This window comes from Lepidochelys olivacea (genome assembly GCF_965140295.1).
Source record: "Lepidochelys olivacea isolate rLepOli2 genome assembly, chromosome: 10".
NCBI lineage: Eukaryota > Metazoa > Chordata > Testudines > Cheloniidae > Lepidochelys > Lepidochelys olivacea.
The window spans coordinates 50,729,230-50,750,722 of NC_140420.1; the positions used below are offsets into that span (position 1 = coordinate 50,729,230).

General features: G+C 39.7%; 1 protein-coding gene across 1 annotated transcript in view; it reads right to left on the reverse strand.

The window, feature by feature from the left end:
* The window catches only part of UBE2Q2 (ubiquitin conjugating enzyme E2 Q2), an 80,219-nt gene that overhangs the window by 48,032 nt on the left and 10,694 nt on the right, over positions 1-21,493 (reverse strand). Inside the window, exon 2 of the mRNA XM_084642004.1 lies at positions 7,463-7,567. Coding sequence (XP_084498130.1) covers positions 7,463-7,567 — 105 coding nt within the window. The remainder of the gene's footprint in view (positions 1-7,462; positions 7,568-21,493) is intronic.

A 21,493-nucleotide genomic window follows, 5' to 3' on the forward strand; every position in this document is an offset into this window, starting at 1 on the left:
CAGAACTCAGCACGTGAGATAAAGCCATGGCAGAAATAAGTCAGCCTTACATACACAGCTTTAAAGGAGTTAAAGTAACGATGGTTGGGCCATCAAGTAGCAGGAGAATTTACCTCGCTGGCTCCATCCATGCTAGGATGTTTTACTCTTCCCAAGGCTAAACCTGGGATCAAAGAAGATTTACAAAACCACACAGACCCTAGAAAAGGGAGGCATTATTTTTGGGTGAACAGAAAGAGACTGGCCAGGATGTATCAGTGAAAAGACCGACAGTCAGAGACAGGGAGAAGGCTGCAAGCATGTAGGCTGTTTCTCCCAACTCAGAGATGTAGAATAATGACAAACCTGCCTGAGATTGGCATAGAGATTAAGTTTAGGTAACGGAATATACTTGTAGGTCTGTTATTTTAAAATCCACCTCTAAGTGCTGTGTACATTTTGTTATTTGTTTTTTTAAATGCTCCCAAATTCTCAGAAAATCTGTGCTAGATCTTCTAGATCCAGGCTACCCAAGAAATATTCAATCTCTAAGCCAGAACACCAGTGACTCTTGTGTATTAGATTCCTCTTCCCTGTAAGGTATCTGAGTACAGTCTAGATTTGACAAGCCAGAGAATCTTCAGGAGAGAGGTGCCATAATATGATGATTTAGAAGTTCTTGGAGGGCTATGACTGTGGCTGATGAGAGGCCTACCCACCCCAACTTCTGCACCATTTTAATGGCAAGTTTCATTGTAGGCTGACTGGGTGAGACATCTCAATACCTGCCTGTTTAGATTTTCTTGGTAAGTTTAATATCAGGATACTTGTTCTTTTAGCAGAATCTTACATCAAAAAAGATTCTGCAGGAGGGCAGAAGGACATTTTCCTAAAAACACAAACACCACAGGAGAATTGTGAAATAGTCTTGCACACACCTGAGTTATACTGTGGTAACTGAGTGACTCCAAATAGACCTATGAAATTATTTATACCCCTCAAGGGTTCTGAGAACTTGTTCTTGCAGTTGCTGTGATGGTGTTATAGTTCCAAGAGGTGTTTAGACATTCATTTCAATTTCCTGTATTCACGTATGATGAATATGACGAGTTTTATTTAACTCTGGCCCACACAAGAGGCCCTTTTATATGTTCTTTAGAAATTTTCCATTTCAGCACAAAGGCACAAGGAATTTTAGAGATCCTTAATTGTAAAATTAATGTATTCCCTCGGTCCACTGTGAAGCATAGGTACCTTTGACCACCTAGGAAAAACACACTGGATAAGAGAATATATAGCAATACAGCAATAAGTGCTAGCCTTCCACTCTAGGAAATAGCTAGAGAATATGACAGGGAGGGACAGCATGAAGGGGAAGGGGGGGAAAAACAGAAAATATCTTGCTTCATATATGTCACACAATTTAGAGAAACATCAGCTATTGCTAATGACTGAAATATTGTGTCCAAGCATGTTCCGTAGATGTTTGAAGTTTCAGCAGAACAAAAATGAAGCTTCCATCCTACATGATCCCTTAGTGTACATTACATTGCAGTTAAAAACCTGCAACTAGCCCATGCCAGATGACTTGGGTTCAAGCTAAGGGGCTGTTTCACTGCGGTGTGGACATTCATGCTCTGGCTGGACTCTGGGCTCGAGATCCCTGTGAGATTGGAGGTTCCGAGAGCTCGGGCTGCATCCTGGCCCCAAAGGACTACACTGCAATGAAATAGCCCCTTAGGCTGAACCCCCCTGGTTCAAGTCAGCCGGGTACAGGCCAGCTGTGTCTAATTGTAGTGTAGACATACCCTTAGTGATCCCAGCAGAAATACAGCTGCTACTGTTCGAATAATTTACATGAGGGAGATTAATGAATTTTCTTATTTCAGTGAAGAACATGTAAAGTATTTTAATTCATAAATCGGGAAGTTTTAATATGCTCATAGTTACATTACCTTATCCACATTACAGACATCTATAGTGTCAAAAAATATTAAAACACATTATCAAGGTTGCAAAGTCAAGCACTCAAAATTTCAGAAATGCCAGAAATAAAGTTGTCCATGCAACCCTAAGTCGGCTCCCTTGTGCATATGCATTATGATGGTCTTTAAATCACATAATTTTTAAAAGAAGTATAGTTGGATAAATAGTAGCTTCCCACTTTTTAAAGAAACAAATGGAAAAAAACCCAAGTGCTATCATGTGGAACCATACTGATGCCTAAATTTGGTTCATCAGCAGGGTCCAGATCCTCAAATGCATAGCACAGATCTCTACCACTCAATTTAATGATGTAACTAGTAGCTTTAGTAGGCGGTTTTCCTCTATGTGGACAAGCCACTAGAAAGGGATGATATACTGTCAGTGGGTTTTACAGCTACGTACTGACAGAGGAAAGAAGAGACTAAGAACCTTGAACTGGACCCAGGAGCCACAGAGGAGAGTGTGTTCAGACATCCTTCTGCCCCCTGCCATATACCTCAGCTCACCCACTTACTCACCTTCCCCTCCTCTGAATGCCTCCGCCGCCACACTCCCTGCATTTGAGACATGCGGTTTCTTCCTCCTCTGACTGGGCACCAGTAGCAGGTGCACTGAGAACACAGGAGCAATAGTCTCCCTGCTCTCAGTGCCTATCCCCAGATAAGTACTCTCTGGCTGCCAGGAAGAGTCCTGCTCACCCCAGGTTGGAGCATGCCTGGTGCTGAGTGAATATTTAGGGATCTAACTAACAAGCCTCTCCCGTGCATGTACAAACTGCAATTTTTCAGAGGCATACAACTTGACCAGATTTGGGGGAAATTTACACAGGGATAGCAGCAAAAGGCATACCTGACACTAGCGCTGCCTCCCTACCAAGTCTAGGGTCCCTGCAGATTTCCCTCAGCAAAGCTACTTTACTCTTAAGCCACTCCCAGCCTCTGGCAGCTAGCTCCTCTCTTTTGTGTGATCCAGGCTGGTTTCCACAGAGGTTAACAGGCCCCAGTTATTTCTGGGCCTTGCTTGGAATCCATGGCTGTCTAACTAAGCCACTCACCTGCCCCTCTGAGGCCCTGGACAGGCAGTATATCCTATAAAACAAAACAATGGTGAGATGAACAAGTCACTGCCAGGTGTGACTGTAACAAAATAACTAACTCTTTCCCTATGAAGGTAGCATTCCTGATGAAGTACATAACCAAAAATCTGTGTTTATTCCTCCAGCCATGACCTTTCTTTGGGCACCAACTAGTATTTGCACACACAAACAGACACTGCATTTATACAATGAAATTCAGCATGACAAACCATGGACAAGTTTACTGCCTTGTCACAAGTTCTCATGTGGTTATCTAAACTAGGGCTGTCAATTAAATGCAGTCAACTTTCACGTGATTAACTCAAATTAATAGCAATTAAAAAGTTAATTGTGATTAATTGCAGTTTTAATCACACTGTTAGACAATACCAATTGAAATTTATTAAATATTTTGGATGTTTTCCACATTTTCAAATATATTGATTTGACTTACAGCACAGAATACAAAGTGTACAGTGCTCACTTTATATTTATTTTTCATTATAAATTTTTGCACTGTATAAAAATAAAAAATAGTATTTTTTGATTCACTTAATACAAGTACTGTAGTGCAAAATCTTTATCATGGAAGTTAAATTTACAAATGTAGATTTATTTTTTTGTTACATAACTGCATTCAAAAACAAAACTATCTAAAAATTTAGAGCCTACAAATCCACTCAGTCCTACTTCTTGTTCAGACAATCGCTTAGACAAACAAGTTTGTATACATTTACACGAGGTAATGCATGGCATTGTTGTAGTCAGTGTTGCAAGATATTTATGTGCCAGATTTGCTAAAGATTCATACATCCCTTCATGCTAAAACCACCATTCCAGAGGACATGCGTCCATGCTGATGGTGGGTTCTGCTCAATAATGATCCAAAGCCGTGCAGACCAACGCATGTTCATTTTTATCATCTGAGTCAGATGCCACCAACAGAAGGTTGATTTTCTTTTCTGGTGTTTTGGGTTCTGTAGTTTCTGCATCAGAGTGTTACTCTTAAGAATTCTTAAAGCGTGGTCCACACCTCATCCCTCTCAGATTTTGGAAGGCACTTCAGATTCTTAAGTTTTGGGTTGAGTGCTGTACCTGTCTTTAGAAATCTCACATTGGTACCTTCTTTGCCTTTTGTCAAATCTGCAGTGGAAGTGTTCTTAAAATGAACAACATGCTGGGTCATCATCCAAGACTGCTATAACATGAAATATATGGTAGAATGCGGGTAAAACACAGAGCAGGAGACTTACAGTTCTCCCCCAAGAAGTTCAGTCACAAACTTAATTAATGTATTATTTGTTTAATGAGTGTCATCAGCATGGAAGCATGTCTTCTGGTATGGTGGCCGAAGCATGAAGGGGCATACGAATGTTTAGCATACCTGGCATGTAAATACCTTACAATGCTGGCTACAAAAGTATCATGTGAATGTCTGTTCTCACTTTCAGTTGGCGTTGTAAATAAGAAGCGGGCAGCGTTATCTCCCCTAAATGTATACAAACCTGTTTGAGTGATTGCCTGAACAAGAAGTAGGACTGAGTGGGCTTGTAGGCTCTGAAGTTTTACATTGTTTTGTTTTTTGAGTGCAGTTATGTAACAAAAAAATAAATCTACATTTGTAAATTCAACTTCCATGATAAAGATTTTGCACTACAGTACTTGTATTAAGTGAATCAAAAAATACTATTTTTTATTTTTATACAGTGCAAAAATTTATAATGAAAAATAAATAAAGTGAGCACTGTACACTTTATATTCTGTGCTGTAATTCAAATCAATATATTTGAAAATGTGGAAAACATCCAAACATTCATATAAATAGTATTCTATTGTTGCTTAATAGTGCGATTAATCGTAATTAATTTTTTTAATTGCTTGACAGCCCGAAGCCAAACAAAAGCAAAAGTATTCCATGCTAATTTGTCACCACTGAACAACAATGAATTCACAAAGAGACTAAACAACAAGCCAAGCAAGTTTTGGGAAGTTCTTCAATTGTACCAGGTATCCCAGGACACCATTTGTTTGGCCATAGGGTCTACTGATGATCACTGCCAGAACATGAACACACAACCATCATTATAACCCCTTCTGCTAAAGGTTGTATTAAAAAGCTAAATTATTAAAAACTACACCAAGAACTACAGTTAGTAGAATGTTCCACTTATACCAAAAGCAGCAAGGAAATCCACAACTGAAGGTTGTTTACCATATTTCCTCCCATAGGAAGGTCCAACAGGGTGCATTACGTCTTTAACGGGGTGCCCCCTCAGGTATGTCCACACAGCATTTTGGAGCCTGCAGGAGTGATTCTGGTTAGCAGGACTCATGCTAGCACTCTAAATACAGCCATGTAGACAGCACTTTGGGCTGGACCTTAGCCTCTGAAGCCCATCCCCCTCCTTGGGCTATTTTTAGTACTCTAGCGCAGGCTTCACTAACACAAGTCTGTCGACCTGAGCTGGAAGGCTTGTTCCTGCAGGCTCCAAAATGCCTGTGTTGACGTACCCTTTGTGTCTAATTATTGGAAGACATATGGTAAACTTCACCTTCAGTTGTTAATTTCCTTGCTATTTCTGCATGGTCTTCTAAATGTAATTTAGACTGTGGATTTTTACATCCAGATAATTAAAAGCCACACGTCAAGAACCAAGTCTACATGCTGAATACTTCAGGCAAATTACATGAATACTTCCCTATGCCCCCCCTCCCCCCAAACAAATGAATGTATGATGAATCAATATTAATCCATACGGGCAACTAATATCCTGCAAAAAAAGTAGGATCAGCAGATCGAGGGACGTGATCGTTCCCCTCTATTCGACATTGGTGAGGCCTCATCTGGAGTACTGTGTCCAGTTTTGGGCCCCACACTACAAGAAGGATGTGGAAAAACTGGAAAGAGTCCAGCAGAGGACAACAAAAATGATTAGGGGGCTGGAACATGACTTCTGAGGAGAGGCTGAGGGAACTGGGATTGTTTAGTCTGCGGAAGAGAAGAATGTGGGGGGATTTGATAGCTGCTTTCAACTACCTGAAGGGGGTTCCAAAGAGGATGGAACTAGACTGTTCTCTGTGGTACCAGATGACAGAACAAGGAGTAATGGTCTCAAGTTGCAGTGGGGGAGGTTTAGGTTGGCTATTAGGAAAAACTTTTTCACTCGGAGGGTGGTGAAACACTGGAATGGGTTACCTAGGGAAGTGGTGGAATCTCCTTCCTTAGAGGTTTTCAAGGTCAGGCTTGACAAAGCCCTGGCTGGGATGATTTAGTTGGGGATTGGTCCTGCTTTGAGCAGGGGGTTGGACTAGATGACCTCCTCAGGTCCCTTCCAACCCTGATATTCTATGATTTTCCCCCCCCCTTAAAAAACCAAACAAAACAAAACATTGTAGCAATCAAAAGCCGCCTTGGAGATAGTCCCAGTTACCTTCCTTAAAATACAAGAAAATTTCAGTTTGTTAGGCAGTTAGTTATATTTCAGCCTGCAGGAAACTTACTAAATTCCTTGAAAAATAATGTTTTCTGATTTTTACAAGTATACTTTGATTGCATATCATCAGGTTTTTCTTCACTGTATTGTAGAGAGAGTTCACAGCATTACAAAAAAAACACTAAGCATGTATGTATCAAAAAATTAATAATTCTTCCAAATTATATTAAAATAAGCTATTCCTTCCTTGCACAGTATAAGAAATGTTTTGATTTGATACAATTCTAATAATTGCACCAAAGATTCTCAAGCCAGAAATAATGCCACTAAACAGCCTTTACTGGTATAGAACTTGTACTCCAGCAGTTTTCAATTTAAACAATCTGTACATTACAGTCCTCCAAGTCCGTCATGTCAGTGCCCAGTTTCATTACCACCTCCACTGCAAAACTGTCTAGGACAAATCTGTTAAAATCTTTCCTACTAAAATCAAAGACTCTGAAAAATGTTCAGGTTTAAGTTTGAGAAATTTTACAGCTGTGGAAACCACAGTTCCAGCTGAATTCTGGAGCACGTTTACTCTAAAACCACACATTAAACTACCCCCAAAAGTAATGAACTAATTATAATTTCTGCATAATGGAAATACCAATGACTAATATTCCAATGCTTCCCATTAGAGATTATAATAGGTTTTAAGGTCTTATGTACAAATCTATTTATCATTTAAATATTTTCAGAATGTATAAGTTACACCATTGACAATTTAACAAATGTTCTCTCAGACAGTTTCAAGTCATCCAAAAAACTCAAACCTTTTGGAATTACTATTCAAGTACTTTAAAAAGAGCTGCCTGCATTCTGATGTGAAAGTATATGCAAACATCCAAAAGTATTGGGGTGGGAGTGGAGCCTTGCGTTGTGAAACCACTTTTTATTCAATCTGACCTGCAGTTAATGAAAAAGTAAAAAACCACTAGTTCCTCACCAGAGTATTGCTCTTCTTAATATCTTCTAATCGCTCCAACACTGAAGTCAGGTTTGGGTCATCTGATTCCACAAACCATATTGGTGATGAAGAAGGATAAGACTCCTGTAATAGAAATGACAGTTAAACATCCATACCAATAGTTAAGTAATACAATATTAGAGTCAGACTAACTTAAATTGTTAGATTATGTAGTAGCATTGATGCTTTTACCTCAGATTTACTTTAAGAAAAAATTAACTTTTCCCCAGCCTCTCTACCTCAACTTGTTATTCAAGCTTTTTCCTGCCACTTTAAATTTTCAGCCTATTTTCCTCTCAGTCCAACAATGGACCTACATAAGATTGAAGTTTAAAAGTAATTTTCCTTCACTTCTGAAGTTTAAGTCTGGAGGGCAGTGGACACCACAGAAAGTCAATGAACCTAGTACAGTCAGAGTCATCACAACATATTACAAGCTAGAGCTATATTTTGAAGGACAAGAGTCAGACATATCTACATCCCAACTTCGTGTTTGTCAACAAAGTTTTAGACTCACTCAAGTATGTGAAACAAAAACACGAAAGCATTTGGTACCTATTCACAATCCTGACAGCACCACAGAAGAGGCACCAACATTTAACCTCGGAACAAGTTTCTCCTAACTGGTTTGGCAGCGTGCTCTAGGAGTACATGAGTAAGTAATTCATAAGTAAGTAATGTCCCCATTATGTCCTCCAAGACCAGGACTTTAAGAGGCACCAATTTTATCTATGCTTCTGCTACTGTGGGCTTGTGAAAGTTCCTTCAGAGTTTAAAGACTGCCTCCTGGAGAGCAGGGTCTCAAAAACTTTCTACTTCAAGGCTGCTTTCAAGGTACCACTATGACCCAAAAAGGGTTTTAAATTTGTTTTGTTTGATAACAAAATGCCAAATATTTATAAGTTAGTTAGAATAAAAAGAATTTTGTACAATCATAAAGCAAGTCTTTTATGCTATTTAGAAGCTGCCAAAGCTAACTCAAAGTTTTCAAGTAGCGTAGCAGTTTTATAAGACAAGTCTACCACTCCATCCTCCACTTACTTAACATTCAATATTCCTACAAATTGTTTTTGCAGCTTTTTAGGTAATTCTCAGAATCTTCAGAAGAAGCCTGCTGTGAGTTACTGAATAATCCTGGTAGTTAGGATCAAAAGGCCATCTGTCCTAGCATAGATGGGTCAGTAAGAGGACCCTCTTCAGCTTTGTGCACTCCCCACAAAACAGAGGCACAATTAAGGTTATGTCTATACTACACACCTTTTAGTGACACAGCTGTGCTGCTACAGCCGTTCTGCTAAAAAGCGTGCAGTGTAACCGCTGTTTGTCATTGGGAGAGAGCTCTCCCGCCAACAAAAAACTTCCACCCCCAATGAGCGGTGGTAGCTTTGTAGACAGGAGATCTGTCCTGCCAACAAAGTGCTGTTCACATGGGTGCTTTTTGTCAGTAAAACTTTTGTCATCCAGGGTGGGGTGTTTTTTTCCACACCCCTGAATGACAAAAGTTTTACTGACGCAAGTCCAGTGTAGACAAAGCCATAGACTGATATTGCCATGGTCTGCCAAGCCCAAAGCAAGACAGCATCTTATAGCAGATGTAGTGTTGGAATGAGGAGAGAAGGCAGGTGCAAGAAACTCCAAGAGGTATATAAATGCTATACACTATACAGCACATATCACGGCATTCTACCTGCCTCTAACCCTGTGGACATATACTATGCTTAGGCAAATGCACCTTCAGTAAACTTCCGTTATCTCCCACGTATTCCAGAAAAAAACAGGGCCACAGCTGAACCTCATAGTAAACAAATAAATCAAAGAACAAAGTATGTTTTGAGATGCTATCTTCACTTACACAACTGTAGTTTAATTTTAAATTTAGAATATTTTTGAAGTGTATTTGCATTTGTAAGAGTAATGAAATATTAAGGCCTCACTTCAATCCTCTGCCATCCTTCAGAAGTCTTTGAGATATGGGGAAATTAGTGGCTCCCCCAGAAAGTGAGACAAATTATGCAAGTCAGTAGTAAACTTTTGCCCACCCATCCCCGTTTACTTGATCATGACCACATGGCTATGCACATCTAAAAACTAAATTGTGCCCAAGAAAATCTCCAGCCTAAGATCTCTGTTGATGGCCAAGTTCCATCTCCTCAGTCAGTCACTGAACTTCACTAGTTTAGACATCCAGACATTGTCATCTGCAACCTCTCTCTGGAATAACATTTGCCATCAACACCACACATCTCCTCCTCTCCTTCCTCCCCCCCCTCCCCCGCCCTGGTTTTGTACAACAAAAAATGAAGGTTTTTTTATTCACTGAAGAGCCATTGGAAACACCACAAAAATCTCTTTTCCAGGCTGTGAGTGCATTGTATCCGCACTATCACTATGCTTAAGTGAAAATTTATTTCACAGCTTACTAACTGCAGTTAACTCCCATTGCTACTGCAAGATTACTGGCTGTTTTAGTGACTAATGAAATTAAGAGTAGTGGTCAAGTGTGTGCTACGACTATGTCCTTACACAGTTTCCTTCTTGTGATATTTATTCTTTGCTTTACAGTACCCTGTAAAAATTCCCAGCACCCTCTAGAAGACATAATTCCTGCCCTTAAAGCTTATGATCTAACGTTATCATTCAGTCATTAAAACCCCAAACAAGGTTTTGAACAAGCTTTGGAAGTGAATATAATGGATAAAAATACTTTGCTAAATCTTCCTACTTAGGGTTAGGCATTTTGATCATTTGCAAAATCACTATGTATTTAAAACAGAAGTGCAGAGTATGTACCGCCAGACTTTGAAATGGAGAAATACAAGCACAGTAGAATTGGCTCTTATTAGCACTAGACTCGCTTCACAGATAACCCTTCTAATTGAAGAAAAATGGATTTTTGCAAGAGGTCATATGGCTAGACAAGGTGCAGCAGGTTTTGGCAATAAAGATAGTGGAGTGCAGAATGCATCCCCAACACCACACAGCAAAAAAAATTCCGACTTCAGTGTTTATAAAGGTCAGTAGATAAGACAAATTAGCAGTAACAAAATTCTACTAGTAACTGACAGGTTTTATAAAACTGAGTTTTACAAGACTCCAGAGAAGCTACTTTTCCCTAAAAGTTTGAATTGCTTAAGGATATAATACAGAAAGACTGTTACATAGTGAGGAGCAGTGTTAAAAATCAGTCATTTTTCACTTTGTTTTCAAGCATGTTGTAAATAAAGCAGAACCCTTGAGATGTCTATCAAGTTTTAGCTCCCAGAAATAGTCAAAAGTGTTTTCCAAGATACAGAAATAATTCTCTGTCCATGGCACCCAGAGCTTGGTTTTTTTTGGGGAGAATGAGCTAAGGCGAAATCAGCCCAACAAGTCTCCAGAAGTAGACTTGTGTTTATTAAATAAGTTGTCCAAAACAGCCAGGTTTGGTTATTCACTTTCTTCCTTTTCTCAAGAGATTTATATTTAGTGGTCATCTTAATTGAAGTAAACTCCATCAAGAATTTGTGGACTTACTGAACCTTCCTAGTTGTATTCTTGCCTTGGTAAAGAGAAGGAAAGATTTTAGAAACACTAAATGCTATTTGAGAGACCAGGATGATATACATGTGATTCCAGCCAGGCAAATGATCTCATGAAAAAGAGACACTGTCAACTTCCATTGAAGCTGAGCATTTGATTAAGTAATTCAATCCAAATCTTAACTATGAATCTCCCTATTTAATTCTCTTCCATAAATAAGAGTGATTAGTTAATTGCCCAGAGTTGTGTCAACCTGCCTTTGGATGCAAAGGGGGATGGGAGGAGACAACATCTTACTCACAGACCATTCTTCCAAATTATGCATTTAGACTCTGTTGAGACAGTAGTTTTCTATTTATATTCTTTCCCTATCATTCTAAAGGCTCTTCTCTCACATCACCATGTGCCCCCAGCAGTACTAAAATATCCAGAACAGAGTTCTTCAGCTTTGTGAGCAAAACTTACCCCTGTCTGGAGGACCCATGTAATACTTTCTGCACCATTTACAATAACCACTGTGTTGGGGAGGAGAAATGACAGCAGGGCAGCCTCCAAGGAGAACACTAGATTTGTGGATCTGGTGGTCCTAATATGTAAGTTGGGTTTAGTGGCTGATAAGATATACAGTATCCTGCACTGGATGATTTTTTCACCTTCTCATCCTCCTTTCCCACTCCAACACTTAACTAACTGGATTTTCTGCAAGTAAAGTAAATCTCACCCTATGTTGGGAAGCATGTTAAGACACAGGCAATATCCAGACCTGTTTCTGTATGGCACGTGTCATTAGGCACTTTTATTTTCTCTTCTATATTCTCAAGCTGTATGTTACATTTTAAAACAAAATGAGTAAATGTGGAAAAAGCAGATTACAGTGACCATATACTAAGCATAGTATTAATGGGAGTTGAACATGCAAAAGGAAAAGGATCTTCAAGTTCAATACCACTCCTATGCAGCCAGTGCATGAGAAAAAACTTAGTGAGTTAATGTGTCAGTTTTTAAACTAATTGTGCGTGCACACACTTACTGTATATTCCAGTTTGGCACATAATCAAGGTATTTAAAGTTGACTCTTGATGGATATATTCACAATTTTAAGTGAGTAACAGCTTTGATAAATAGCATCAAAAGATTCTATAGATGAGCAGATAATAACTATTCTGACACATCATTTGTGTTATACTAGAGATGAGTCACCACCCATTTTGGAATATGGAATATAAACAAGCATTTCAAACATTCAAATCTGTAAATATAAAGAAGCTCACTTGAGATCTGTAATGAAACAAACAGCCATGGTACTTAGGATATGGCAAAAAATTCTATTGTACTCATGGCTTGGGAGGTCATCTGAACTACTCTGCAGAACCAGGGCTTGTAAAATTTACTAGATGACTACACCTACCTACAAGCAGCTGATCTGAGAGGGTTGGTGGGGTTTTTTTTGGTAAGGGGATGGAGGAGTAGGGTTGGGGGTGCGAAAAGGAAGATAAGAAAGAATATCAATGCGGTATAGGGACAACAGCTTCACCTGTGCATCTTTAAATAACTCATTGCCCAATTCTGGCATTTTAGGCAAGCAACCCTTGAATTCAAGAAATACCATTGTACTGATACCCACTATTATAAATATTAATTACCGTTATTTCTCAGGTGGCTGAAGGGTACTTTACGTTGGGCCTTTTGCCACACAATTCAACTGAGATGAGGTTGTATACTGTTCAGATGCAGAGTTACTGTTCACAAAAATGGTTGGTTGTCTTATAGCAGTTCTGCAAGGGAGCAATTTCTTGCTCTACAAATGAGAGCAGGAATTTGTTACAAGTAAAGCCTGCAGGCTTAAATTTGTGTAGCCTTTTTATAAGCCAATCTGTGTACTGTAAAAATTGCTCAGTAACAAGAACACTTGACATACTGAGCAATTACATCACACCAAAAGTGTACTGAGGCCAGAAGACAAAGGCTCAATGTTTACAGCCAACCTAGATACAGTTACCACTCATAGTACCCTTACATTCCGGAGAGCGTTTGTACTAACAAGAGGCCAGATTGTGTTGTCAAAAACCACAAACCTTTGTCTAGCTCCCATGCTATATAAAGCATCCAATAGCTAAACAATATCAAGATAACGGTTAAATCTGGCCCATTAATAAATACCCAGGACACAAGAGGGAAGAGTCCCTAGGAGCTTGCCACTACAACACAATTTTGGAATTGCATGTCTGTTAGTTGGCATAATGGTTCTTCATAAAGCCACCGCACAAGGAAGGATGAGAGGTTACAATGAGATACCACAATTCAGACACTAAGCTTCACATCCTGACATGTGCTTTCCTTACCTTTTGTCAGGGCTCTGACTTCTTAAAGGTAATAGAATATTTTGTAATTTTATAGTTGTTTTTGCAGACTAGCTTGTTCATAGGGTAGACAGATTTGTCATTTGTGTCTAAGCATATACTACTGAAGACAATTTACCCTTAACAAGGATGTTTTTGAACTTGTAATTAGTATATAATTGTTACCTGTTTGACACCATGAGTTACCACTATACATTTTCTCTTTTTTTATGAAGTATGCTGTAGCAGTTATGCACAGCCCAAACTAGACTACTTCCAGAGTACTACAGAATTAAGGTATGTGAAGTCACAGTAAAATACTGTCTTAGTTATGTGTTACCATGGAAGTTTTGATTTAATCACAAACTTCATTATCCCACCCCCTGCAAGCTGTATAGCACAGCGGTGGCCAACCTGAGCCTGAGAAGGAGCCAGAATTTACCAATGTACTTTGCCAAAGAGCCACAGTAATAAATCACCAGCCCAGCCACCCCCGCCCCCAAAATCAGCTCCCACCTTCCAGAGCCTCCTGCCCTCCGGCAGCCTGACCAGTCAGCACGCTCTGTGGGGGAGGGGAAGGAGCAAGGGCCTTGGCGGAAGGGCAAGGGCCTTGGGGGAAGGGGTGGAGTGGGGGCAGAGCCTGGAGCAGACCAGGAGGTTGAGCAGTGAGCACCCCCAGGCACACTGGAAAGTTAGCATCTGTAGCTCCAGCCTCAGAGTCAGCGCCTATGCAAGGAGCTGCATATTAACCTCTGAAGAGCCACATGCGGCTCCGGAGCCACAGGCTGGCCACCCCAGTATAGCAAGCGAACCTCTCCTTTATACAGTGGATCTATTGGACGCCACTCTGCCATGGTAGAGTGTGGCTATAATTAATGTTTTTATGTGTATATACTTACATGTTGCTAGTTCTTTCCTTCTTCCCATTTTAGTCAGACTGGATGTTTTATATTTCATTAGTTTATTAATTGTTAGTAGAAAAACTAAAATCCGGAGTTAAAGAGTTGCAATAGCTCAAGTTTTCAAAGTAGTTATGTTTATTTTAAATCAAGTAGTTTAAATAGCTCAATCTTGCCATGGTAGTGGATCAAAAAATATCAAAACAGTAAGCTCGTTTTTAGTTAAGCATGCTCTTATAATTAATAGAAATTAGATCTACATTCCCCCCACACCATATAAACCATAGTCAGTTTGAATCAGAATTAAGTTAGCTGATAGTTTTTGCTTAACAGTCAACAGTGTTGAACATCATAATGTTCCTTAGGCCAACATGTCTGCCCATCATTCTTTGTCACTACACTACAACACTGAAAAATGTTCAGGTTTGTTAATTGCTTCTGAAAAGCTAGCAGAGGTCACTGAAGCCACTGTTTGGGACAGCACACAAAGGAGTCTTGGTCTCAGGAATGAAGTGGTAACTTTTATTATAGGAAGAAGGTTAAAAGTCTTCCCCCAGATATGCATGCATGCACATCCTATTTACTTCAGTGGGAGTTAGTACATGCCTTTCACATGAGGACTGCACTACAAGAGTTCTTCTACACAAAGCAGCTGGGAGGCATAATTCCCATCTTAGGTAGTCAGGCTCAAAGTAGTGGGATAAAATTCACACAGTGAAGCCATGGCTACATAGGCAGCAGGCTGGCCTAGCCACTGCCCTGTAGCTACAGTTACACTGCTAATTTTAGTGCACTGGCTTCAGCGGAGTAGGTGTACATACATCCACCTGAGCAAGAATTACACCTCCCGCTTTTTAAAATGCACAGGGTTTCTCTCTCACTAGCCAACTATTGTACTATTACCAAGGCCATGGTGGATAAATTTAGAAATCACCAGTTTTAATCAAGTCAGCAAGCAAAAAACCTTAAATTAAGTCAAGTTGGATCTTGTTTTGCATTTGTACTTTTTAGTTACTTTCCTAAAGAAAGGTTCATTCTTTGTGGTTGGTTTAACCACTAAAATGGTTTATTTGAAACCAAATATACTCTTAAACTAGATTTTGTACTAACCAGGAGGATGCAATATAAGCACATTATATTATATATCTTAACATAACTTGAAATATGAATTTCTTGTTTGAAAATTGGCAGTGACATTTCCTTCTTCTGAGTGTAAAAAAAATCTAGTTTATTTAGATGGAAATTGGAATTCAGTTAAGGATTCACAAAAACAACATTTAAAAATTGTTTTTTATTAGTTAAAACTACTCTAAATGTGCTGATACATTAGGAAAAATCAAAAATCATCAAGACTTGGTTTTGTATTTAAAACTGACTTAAACAATTAACTGTAGAATCAGTGAGCTGACAGATGAAAAAATCCAGCCCATTGTGACCAGAGGCAAAGGTATTTAGTTGCCTAAAGATGCAGACAGACACCTCTGACAATGCCATTTGGTTCACATATGCATCTTCAGGCACCTAAAAACCCTTTGAAAACCTGCCCCCCCCCAGTCATCCTCTAACCTGGTTTTATTCCTAGATGGGGGGTGGTGGGGGGGGGGTGGAAATGCAGCTTTCCAGCTTTTTGAAATCCCAGTTGGTTTCTCAACTTTGAATGAACCAGTCCGTGGTGGGCAAGGTTTTGTGGCCTGCAACATGCAGGAGGTCAGACTAGATGATCATGGTGGTCCTTTTGACATTAAAGTCTAAGAGTCCTAATTAAAAAAGTATGGTTTCTGCACCTACTATCTACACTGAAACCAAAAGTAATTAAGGCTAAAGCTTTTCTGCACAACAAAAACTGAAAATAAACTTACATTTTTCCAAGTGTAAATACCAGCATTCACTCCACTGTAAAGACTGAAAAAAAAATCACAGATACTAATACGTATCAGAGCAGGAGCCGTGTTAGTCTGTATTCGCAAAAAGAAAAGGAGGACTTGTGGCACCTTAGAGACTAACCAATTTATTTCAGCATAAGCTTTTCGGATGCTGTAGCTCACAAAAGCTTATGCTGAAATAAATTGGTTAGTCTCTAAGGTGCCACAAGTCCTCCTTTTCTTTTTGCGAATACAGACTAACACGGCTGCTACTCTGAAACCTGTCATCACATAATGACACTTATAAACCTTGAGTTGACCTCAAAAGTTGGACGTTTTCCACCTTGATTCTGTATTAAAAAAGCAGCATCTTAACTCATTACAATGAGGGGGGACTCCATGTAGTGTATTATGTTTCATTAAACTGTTTTTAATAGATTACAATAGCTTTAGGCCTTAATATAGGTTTTCATTTCAAATTTTAAAAACAGGTTTATTTTTAGAAATAAAGTATGTGTAAAAAAACCACTTAAAAATAGACTTGTATTCACCCTGAAAAAGGCAGACTTTTTTATCTGCTCTTCTGTCAGGGTTCCTTTACACAAGCCATGTAAATATCATACCATCTACTTCTTTGTTTATGTACAATAAACAAATCCAACCACATTCATACAGTTTTAATTAAGCAGTTATAATTTTTTTTAAGTATCTACGTAGTATAGGCAGAATGCTTATGACAACAAAAATGTCATTTTCTTTCACCCTCTCTACAGTCAAAAGTACTTTAGGGCAAGCAACTTACCTTTTGCGGGAGATTCCCTAGATTGTGTGGCCCGAGTACAGCAGACTAGAAGTTCTGTTAAAGCTTCATTTAATATTTTTTTTAAAAAAAAAAAAAGCTTAAAAGAGGCTATGCAAGTAATTGTTCTGTATGTTCATTTTCAGTTAATAAATTTTTTTTTAAATTCAATTTGATGCCGTCCCTATACAGATTTTGTATTGACAAGCTGTAACTATACTGGAAGAGAGTAATGAAGGTAACTGGAGGTTTTCATGGTTACGCAGGTGAGTGTCATCTGGGGAGGTGTAGGAGGCATGTCAGAAAAGAATCCCGTAATCCTGTTCTATATAGGTTCTAATACTGTGCTCATCATGATAGTATCCGAGCACCTTTCAGTAGTGCGTTAAGCAACGGGACTAATGTCTGTCACGTATTTGTTCTCTTATCCTCTCCCTAGGGGGAGAAGTGTGTGCAGTGGAGTGTTTTGTTTGTATTGTTTAAAAAAAAAAAATCCACTCGCAACTACATGTTTGAGAAGTCAAGGGTCAAAGAAATGTACCTTGCACTAAAAGTGGGATGTGGTGAGGTTTGTGATGGTACTTAGGATCCTGTGGGAGTTTATTCCAGTCTTGGGCCAGCCCACGTGAGACAGATCCGACTCCCACACAGATAAGCTTTACTCTTGTTGTAGAAAGTTTCAATGTGTTAACATTACTTAGATGTTTCTGCTTGAAATCAGCAGAATAGCCAATATTTAACCAATCATTTCTACGTTTCACAATTAAAACCCTGTTGAGACGGCCGGAGCAGTTCACACCTCTGAGCTATCATTTCAGCCTTTTATAGATTCAGGCAGACCATTATCTCACTGTACACATTTCAGTATTTTCTTTGCAAGCATACGGACTAGAGATATTTTTGTAAGTAAAATGAAAGCTTAGATTCTAGATGCAGTTCTGCAGCAGGTGGTGGACTCAGCAGCACATGCCAGTGGAGTATTCACAGGACAGTGACTACAGAGTAACTTTGTATACACATTAAGTGGGCTAATATTTGGGTGAGAAGAGTTCTCATGTTTGCTGGAAGCTATTCCAAAACCAAGCAGCTTATAGCAAATACAAGTAAGCTCTACAGAATTTTCTTGCATTTGTTACAAAATCTATAAGTGTAGCTGAATTTAAAAAAGTTAAGGCAGTAAGTAAAACATTTTAGAGATCAAGAATACTACTTTGGCATAAGGAAAAGGAAAAAGCTTTTCAAAAGTCTTGCTTTCAATTTAAGATGCTCTAAAGTGTAATAATTCTGAAATTTGTAAAATAAAATGGATAGGTAACGCTGATTGCAATTCTGAATCTCTCTACCCTCTGCAGAGACACACGTAACCTCCCACCCCAGCCCATAAACTTTTTTTTTTTAAAAAGGAAAAAAAAAAAAAACACCCCAGTTCTCTAGTATCAATACATTTTACAATAAGCCAGGGTGTGCGCAATGGACGGTAATAGTCAGCAAAGAATAGATTTCAGTTAAATTGTCAAGGTCATGAATGTAGACATATGTCATAGGATACAGTTATTAAGCTTCTTGTAGGCAGAGTTCTATAGCCTCTTAAGTTGGGTTTATTAGTCAAGCTATCACCCACGCTATAACTCAATACCTACTGTTTTACTGAATGCAATGTGTGAACCACCACATCAACCTTAGGGAGATTATGGGTTGGGTAAACCAAACTCGGAAGGGAGTCTGCCAGACTGCATAAATTTCAGTTGGCACAACCCCTTGCTAAATGATTATAAATAACAAACAAAAGAAAAGTATCTTGCTTATGGGTTTGTAGTAGTGCTACAGAAAATTTAATACTGAGTGGTATAATTAAAGCAAGCCAGTTGAGGGGGCTGGGGGAGAAGAACACCTGAAAGAAGAGCATATTCTTATTCATTTGAACAATGAAAGGTCACTATGTTTTTAGAAGAAACTAGTAACTGGTATTTTTAAAAAGCTACACTCTGAGGAGGTAAAGCAGTACATTTATTCTCGAACATCTAGGTCACCAAAATGTACACTTTAATATTAGGCTTTTGATACTGTCCACACAAAGAAATTCACAGTTCAGGTGGATACTACTAAACTTTTGTGAAAGAACAAAACCCACCTCTACACACACACCCGCTTCTCCCCCATCATGGCAGGAAATAAGTAGTTAACCTGTGGCTGCTAATACATCTACAAGAGATGCAGCTTAGTGCTGAACTTTGTTTACCATCAAGTATAGCCGAAGACTAACAGTGTTATGCAGTTTCAGAAGTCAAGGTCAAATGCTGCTCTTAAACAACTGCCTCTGAAACTGGGGTTAGCCCTCAACTACACTGTAATTAAATCAGGTTCAAAGGCACCCTTTAGCTAACACTTTTGTCAGCAACAGATGATTGTCAGTGTAGACAAGACTAGAGAGGTTAAGTGACTTCCCAAAATCTTATAGACTGCTAGGAAGTCTGTAGCAGAGCTGAGAGCCCAGATCTCCAATTCTCAGATCTTTTCCATTAACCACAATACCATCCTACCAAATACAGAGACTTCACAAATGCACAGGATCTTGGCTTTAGTCTATATGCCAACAGAGTATTACAAAATAGTCAGCCAGATCAAATTATAATACAAGAAAGCTCATTACCCTGTAGGAATTTTGAGCCCTGAATTTTCTTACTTGTCATGTTTGTGCAACAATCTTGATGCTGCAACTTTGTCAGGGAATTTTTGTTTCAGGAGCCTCAACAACAAGTATTCCTCTTGCTTAATGTCTGTTATCCAGATGCATGTGTGTTGTCACTAGGTTGTCTAATGAACATTTTGATTCACTTTTAATGTCAATTCTTAAGGCATGGATTTTTGTATCAGATTCTAAAGGAGTTAGTATGATTCAGCTTGTGACATGGTGAATACCACACAACTTAATTTTTGGATGTCTGGAAGAAAACAAAAAAACATACATACATTACCTGAAATGAATAGTCATAGAATCATAGAATATCAGGGTTGGAAGGGACCCCAGAAGGTCATCTAGTCCAACCCCCTGCTCAAAGCAGGACCAATTCCCAGTTAAATCATCCCAGCCAGGGCTTTGTCAAGCCTGACCTTAAAAACCTCTAAGGAAGGAGATTCTACCACCTCCCTAGGTAACGCATTCCAGTGTTTCACCACCCTCTTAGTGAAAAAGTTTTTCCTAATATCCAATCTAAACCTCCCCCACTGCAACTTGAGACCATTACTCCTCGTTCTGTCATCTGCTACCATTGAGAACAGTCTAGAGCCATCCTCTTTGGAACCCCCTTTCAGGTAGTTGAAAGCAGCTATCAAATCCCCCCTCATTCTTCTCTTCTGCAGGCTAAACAATCCCAGCTCCCTCAGCCTCTCCTCATAAGTCATGTGTTCCAGTCCCCTAATCATTTTTGTTGCCCTTCGCTGGACTCTCTCCAATTTATCCACATCCTTCTTGAAGTGTGGGGCCCAAAACTGGACACAGTACTCCAGATGAGGCCTCACCAATGTCGAATAGAGGGGAACGATCACGTCCCTCGATCTGCTCGCTATGCCCCTACTTATACATCCCAAAATGCCATTGGCCTTCTTGGCAACAAGGGCACACTGCTGACTCATATCCAGCTTCTCGTCCACTGTCACCCCTAGGTCCTTTTCCGCAGAACTGCTGCCTAGCCATTCGGTCCCTAGTCTGTAGCTGTGCATTGGGTTCTTCCGTCCTAAGTGCAGGACCCTGCACTTATCCTTATTGAACCTCATCAGATTCCTTTTGGCCCAATCTTCCAATTGGTCTAGGTCCTTCTGTATCCTATCCCTCCCCTCCAGCGTATCTACCACTCCTCCCAGTTTAGTATCATCCGCAAATTTGCTGAGAGTGCAATCCACACCATCCTCCAGATCATTTATGAAGATATTGAATAAAACCGGCCCCAGGACCGACCCTTGGGGCACTCCACTTGATACCGGCTGCCAACTAGACATGGAGCCATTGATCACCACCCGTTGAGCCCGACAATCTAGCCAGCTTTCTACCCACCTTATAGTGCATTCATCCAGCCCATACTTCCTTAACTTGCTGACAAGAATACTATGGGAGACCGTGTCAAAAGCTTTGCTAAAGTCAAGAAACAATACATCCACTGCTTTCCCTTCATCCACAGAACCAGTAATCTCATCATAAAAGGCGATTAGATTAGTCAGGCATGACCTTCCCTTGGTGAATCCATGCTGGCTGTTCCTGATCACTTTCCTCTCATGCAAGTGCTTCAGGATTGATTCTTTGAGGACCTGCTCCATGATTTTTCCAGGGACTGAGGTGAGGCTGACTGGCCTGTAGTTCCCAGGATCTTCCTTCTTCCCTTTTTTAAAGATTGGCACTACATTAGCCTTTTTCCAGTCATCCGGGACTTCCCCGGTTTGCCACGAGTTTTCAAAGATAATGGCCAGTGGCTCTGCAATCACAGCCGCCAATTCCTTCAGCACTCTCGGATGCAACTCGTCCGGCCCCATGGACTTGTGCACGTCCAGCTTTTCTAAATAGTCCCTAACCGTCTCTATCTCCACAGAGGGCTGGCCAT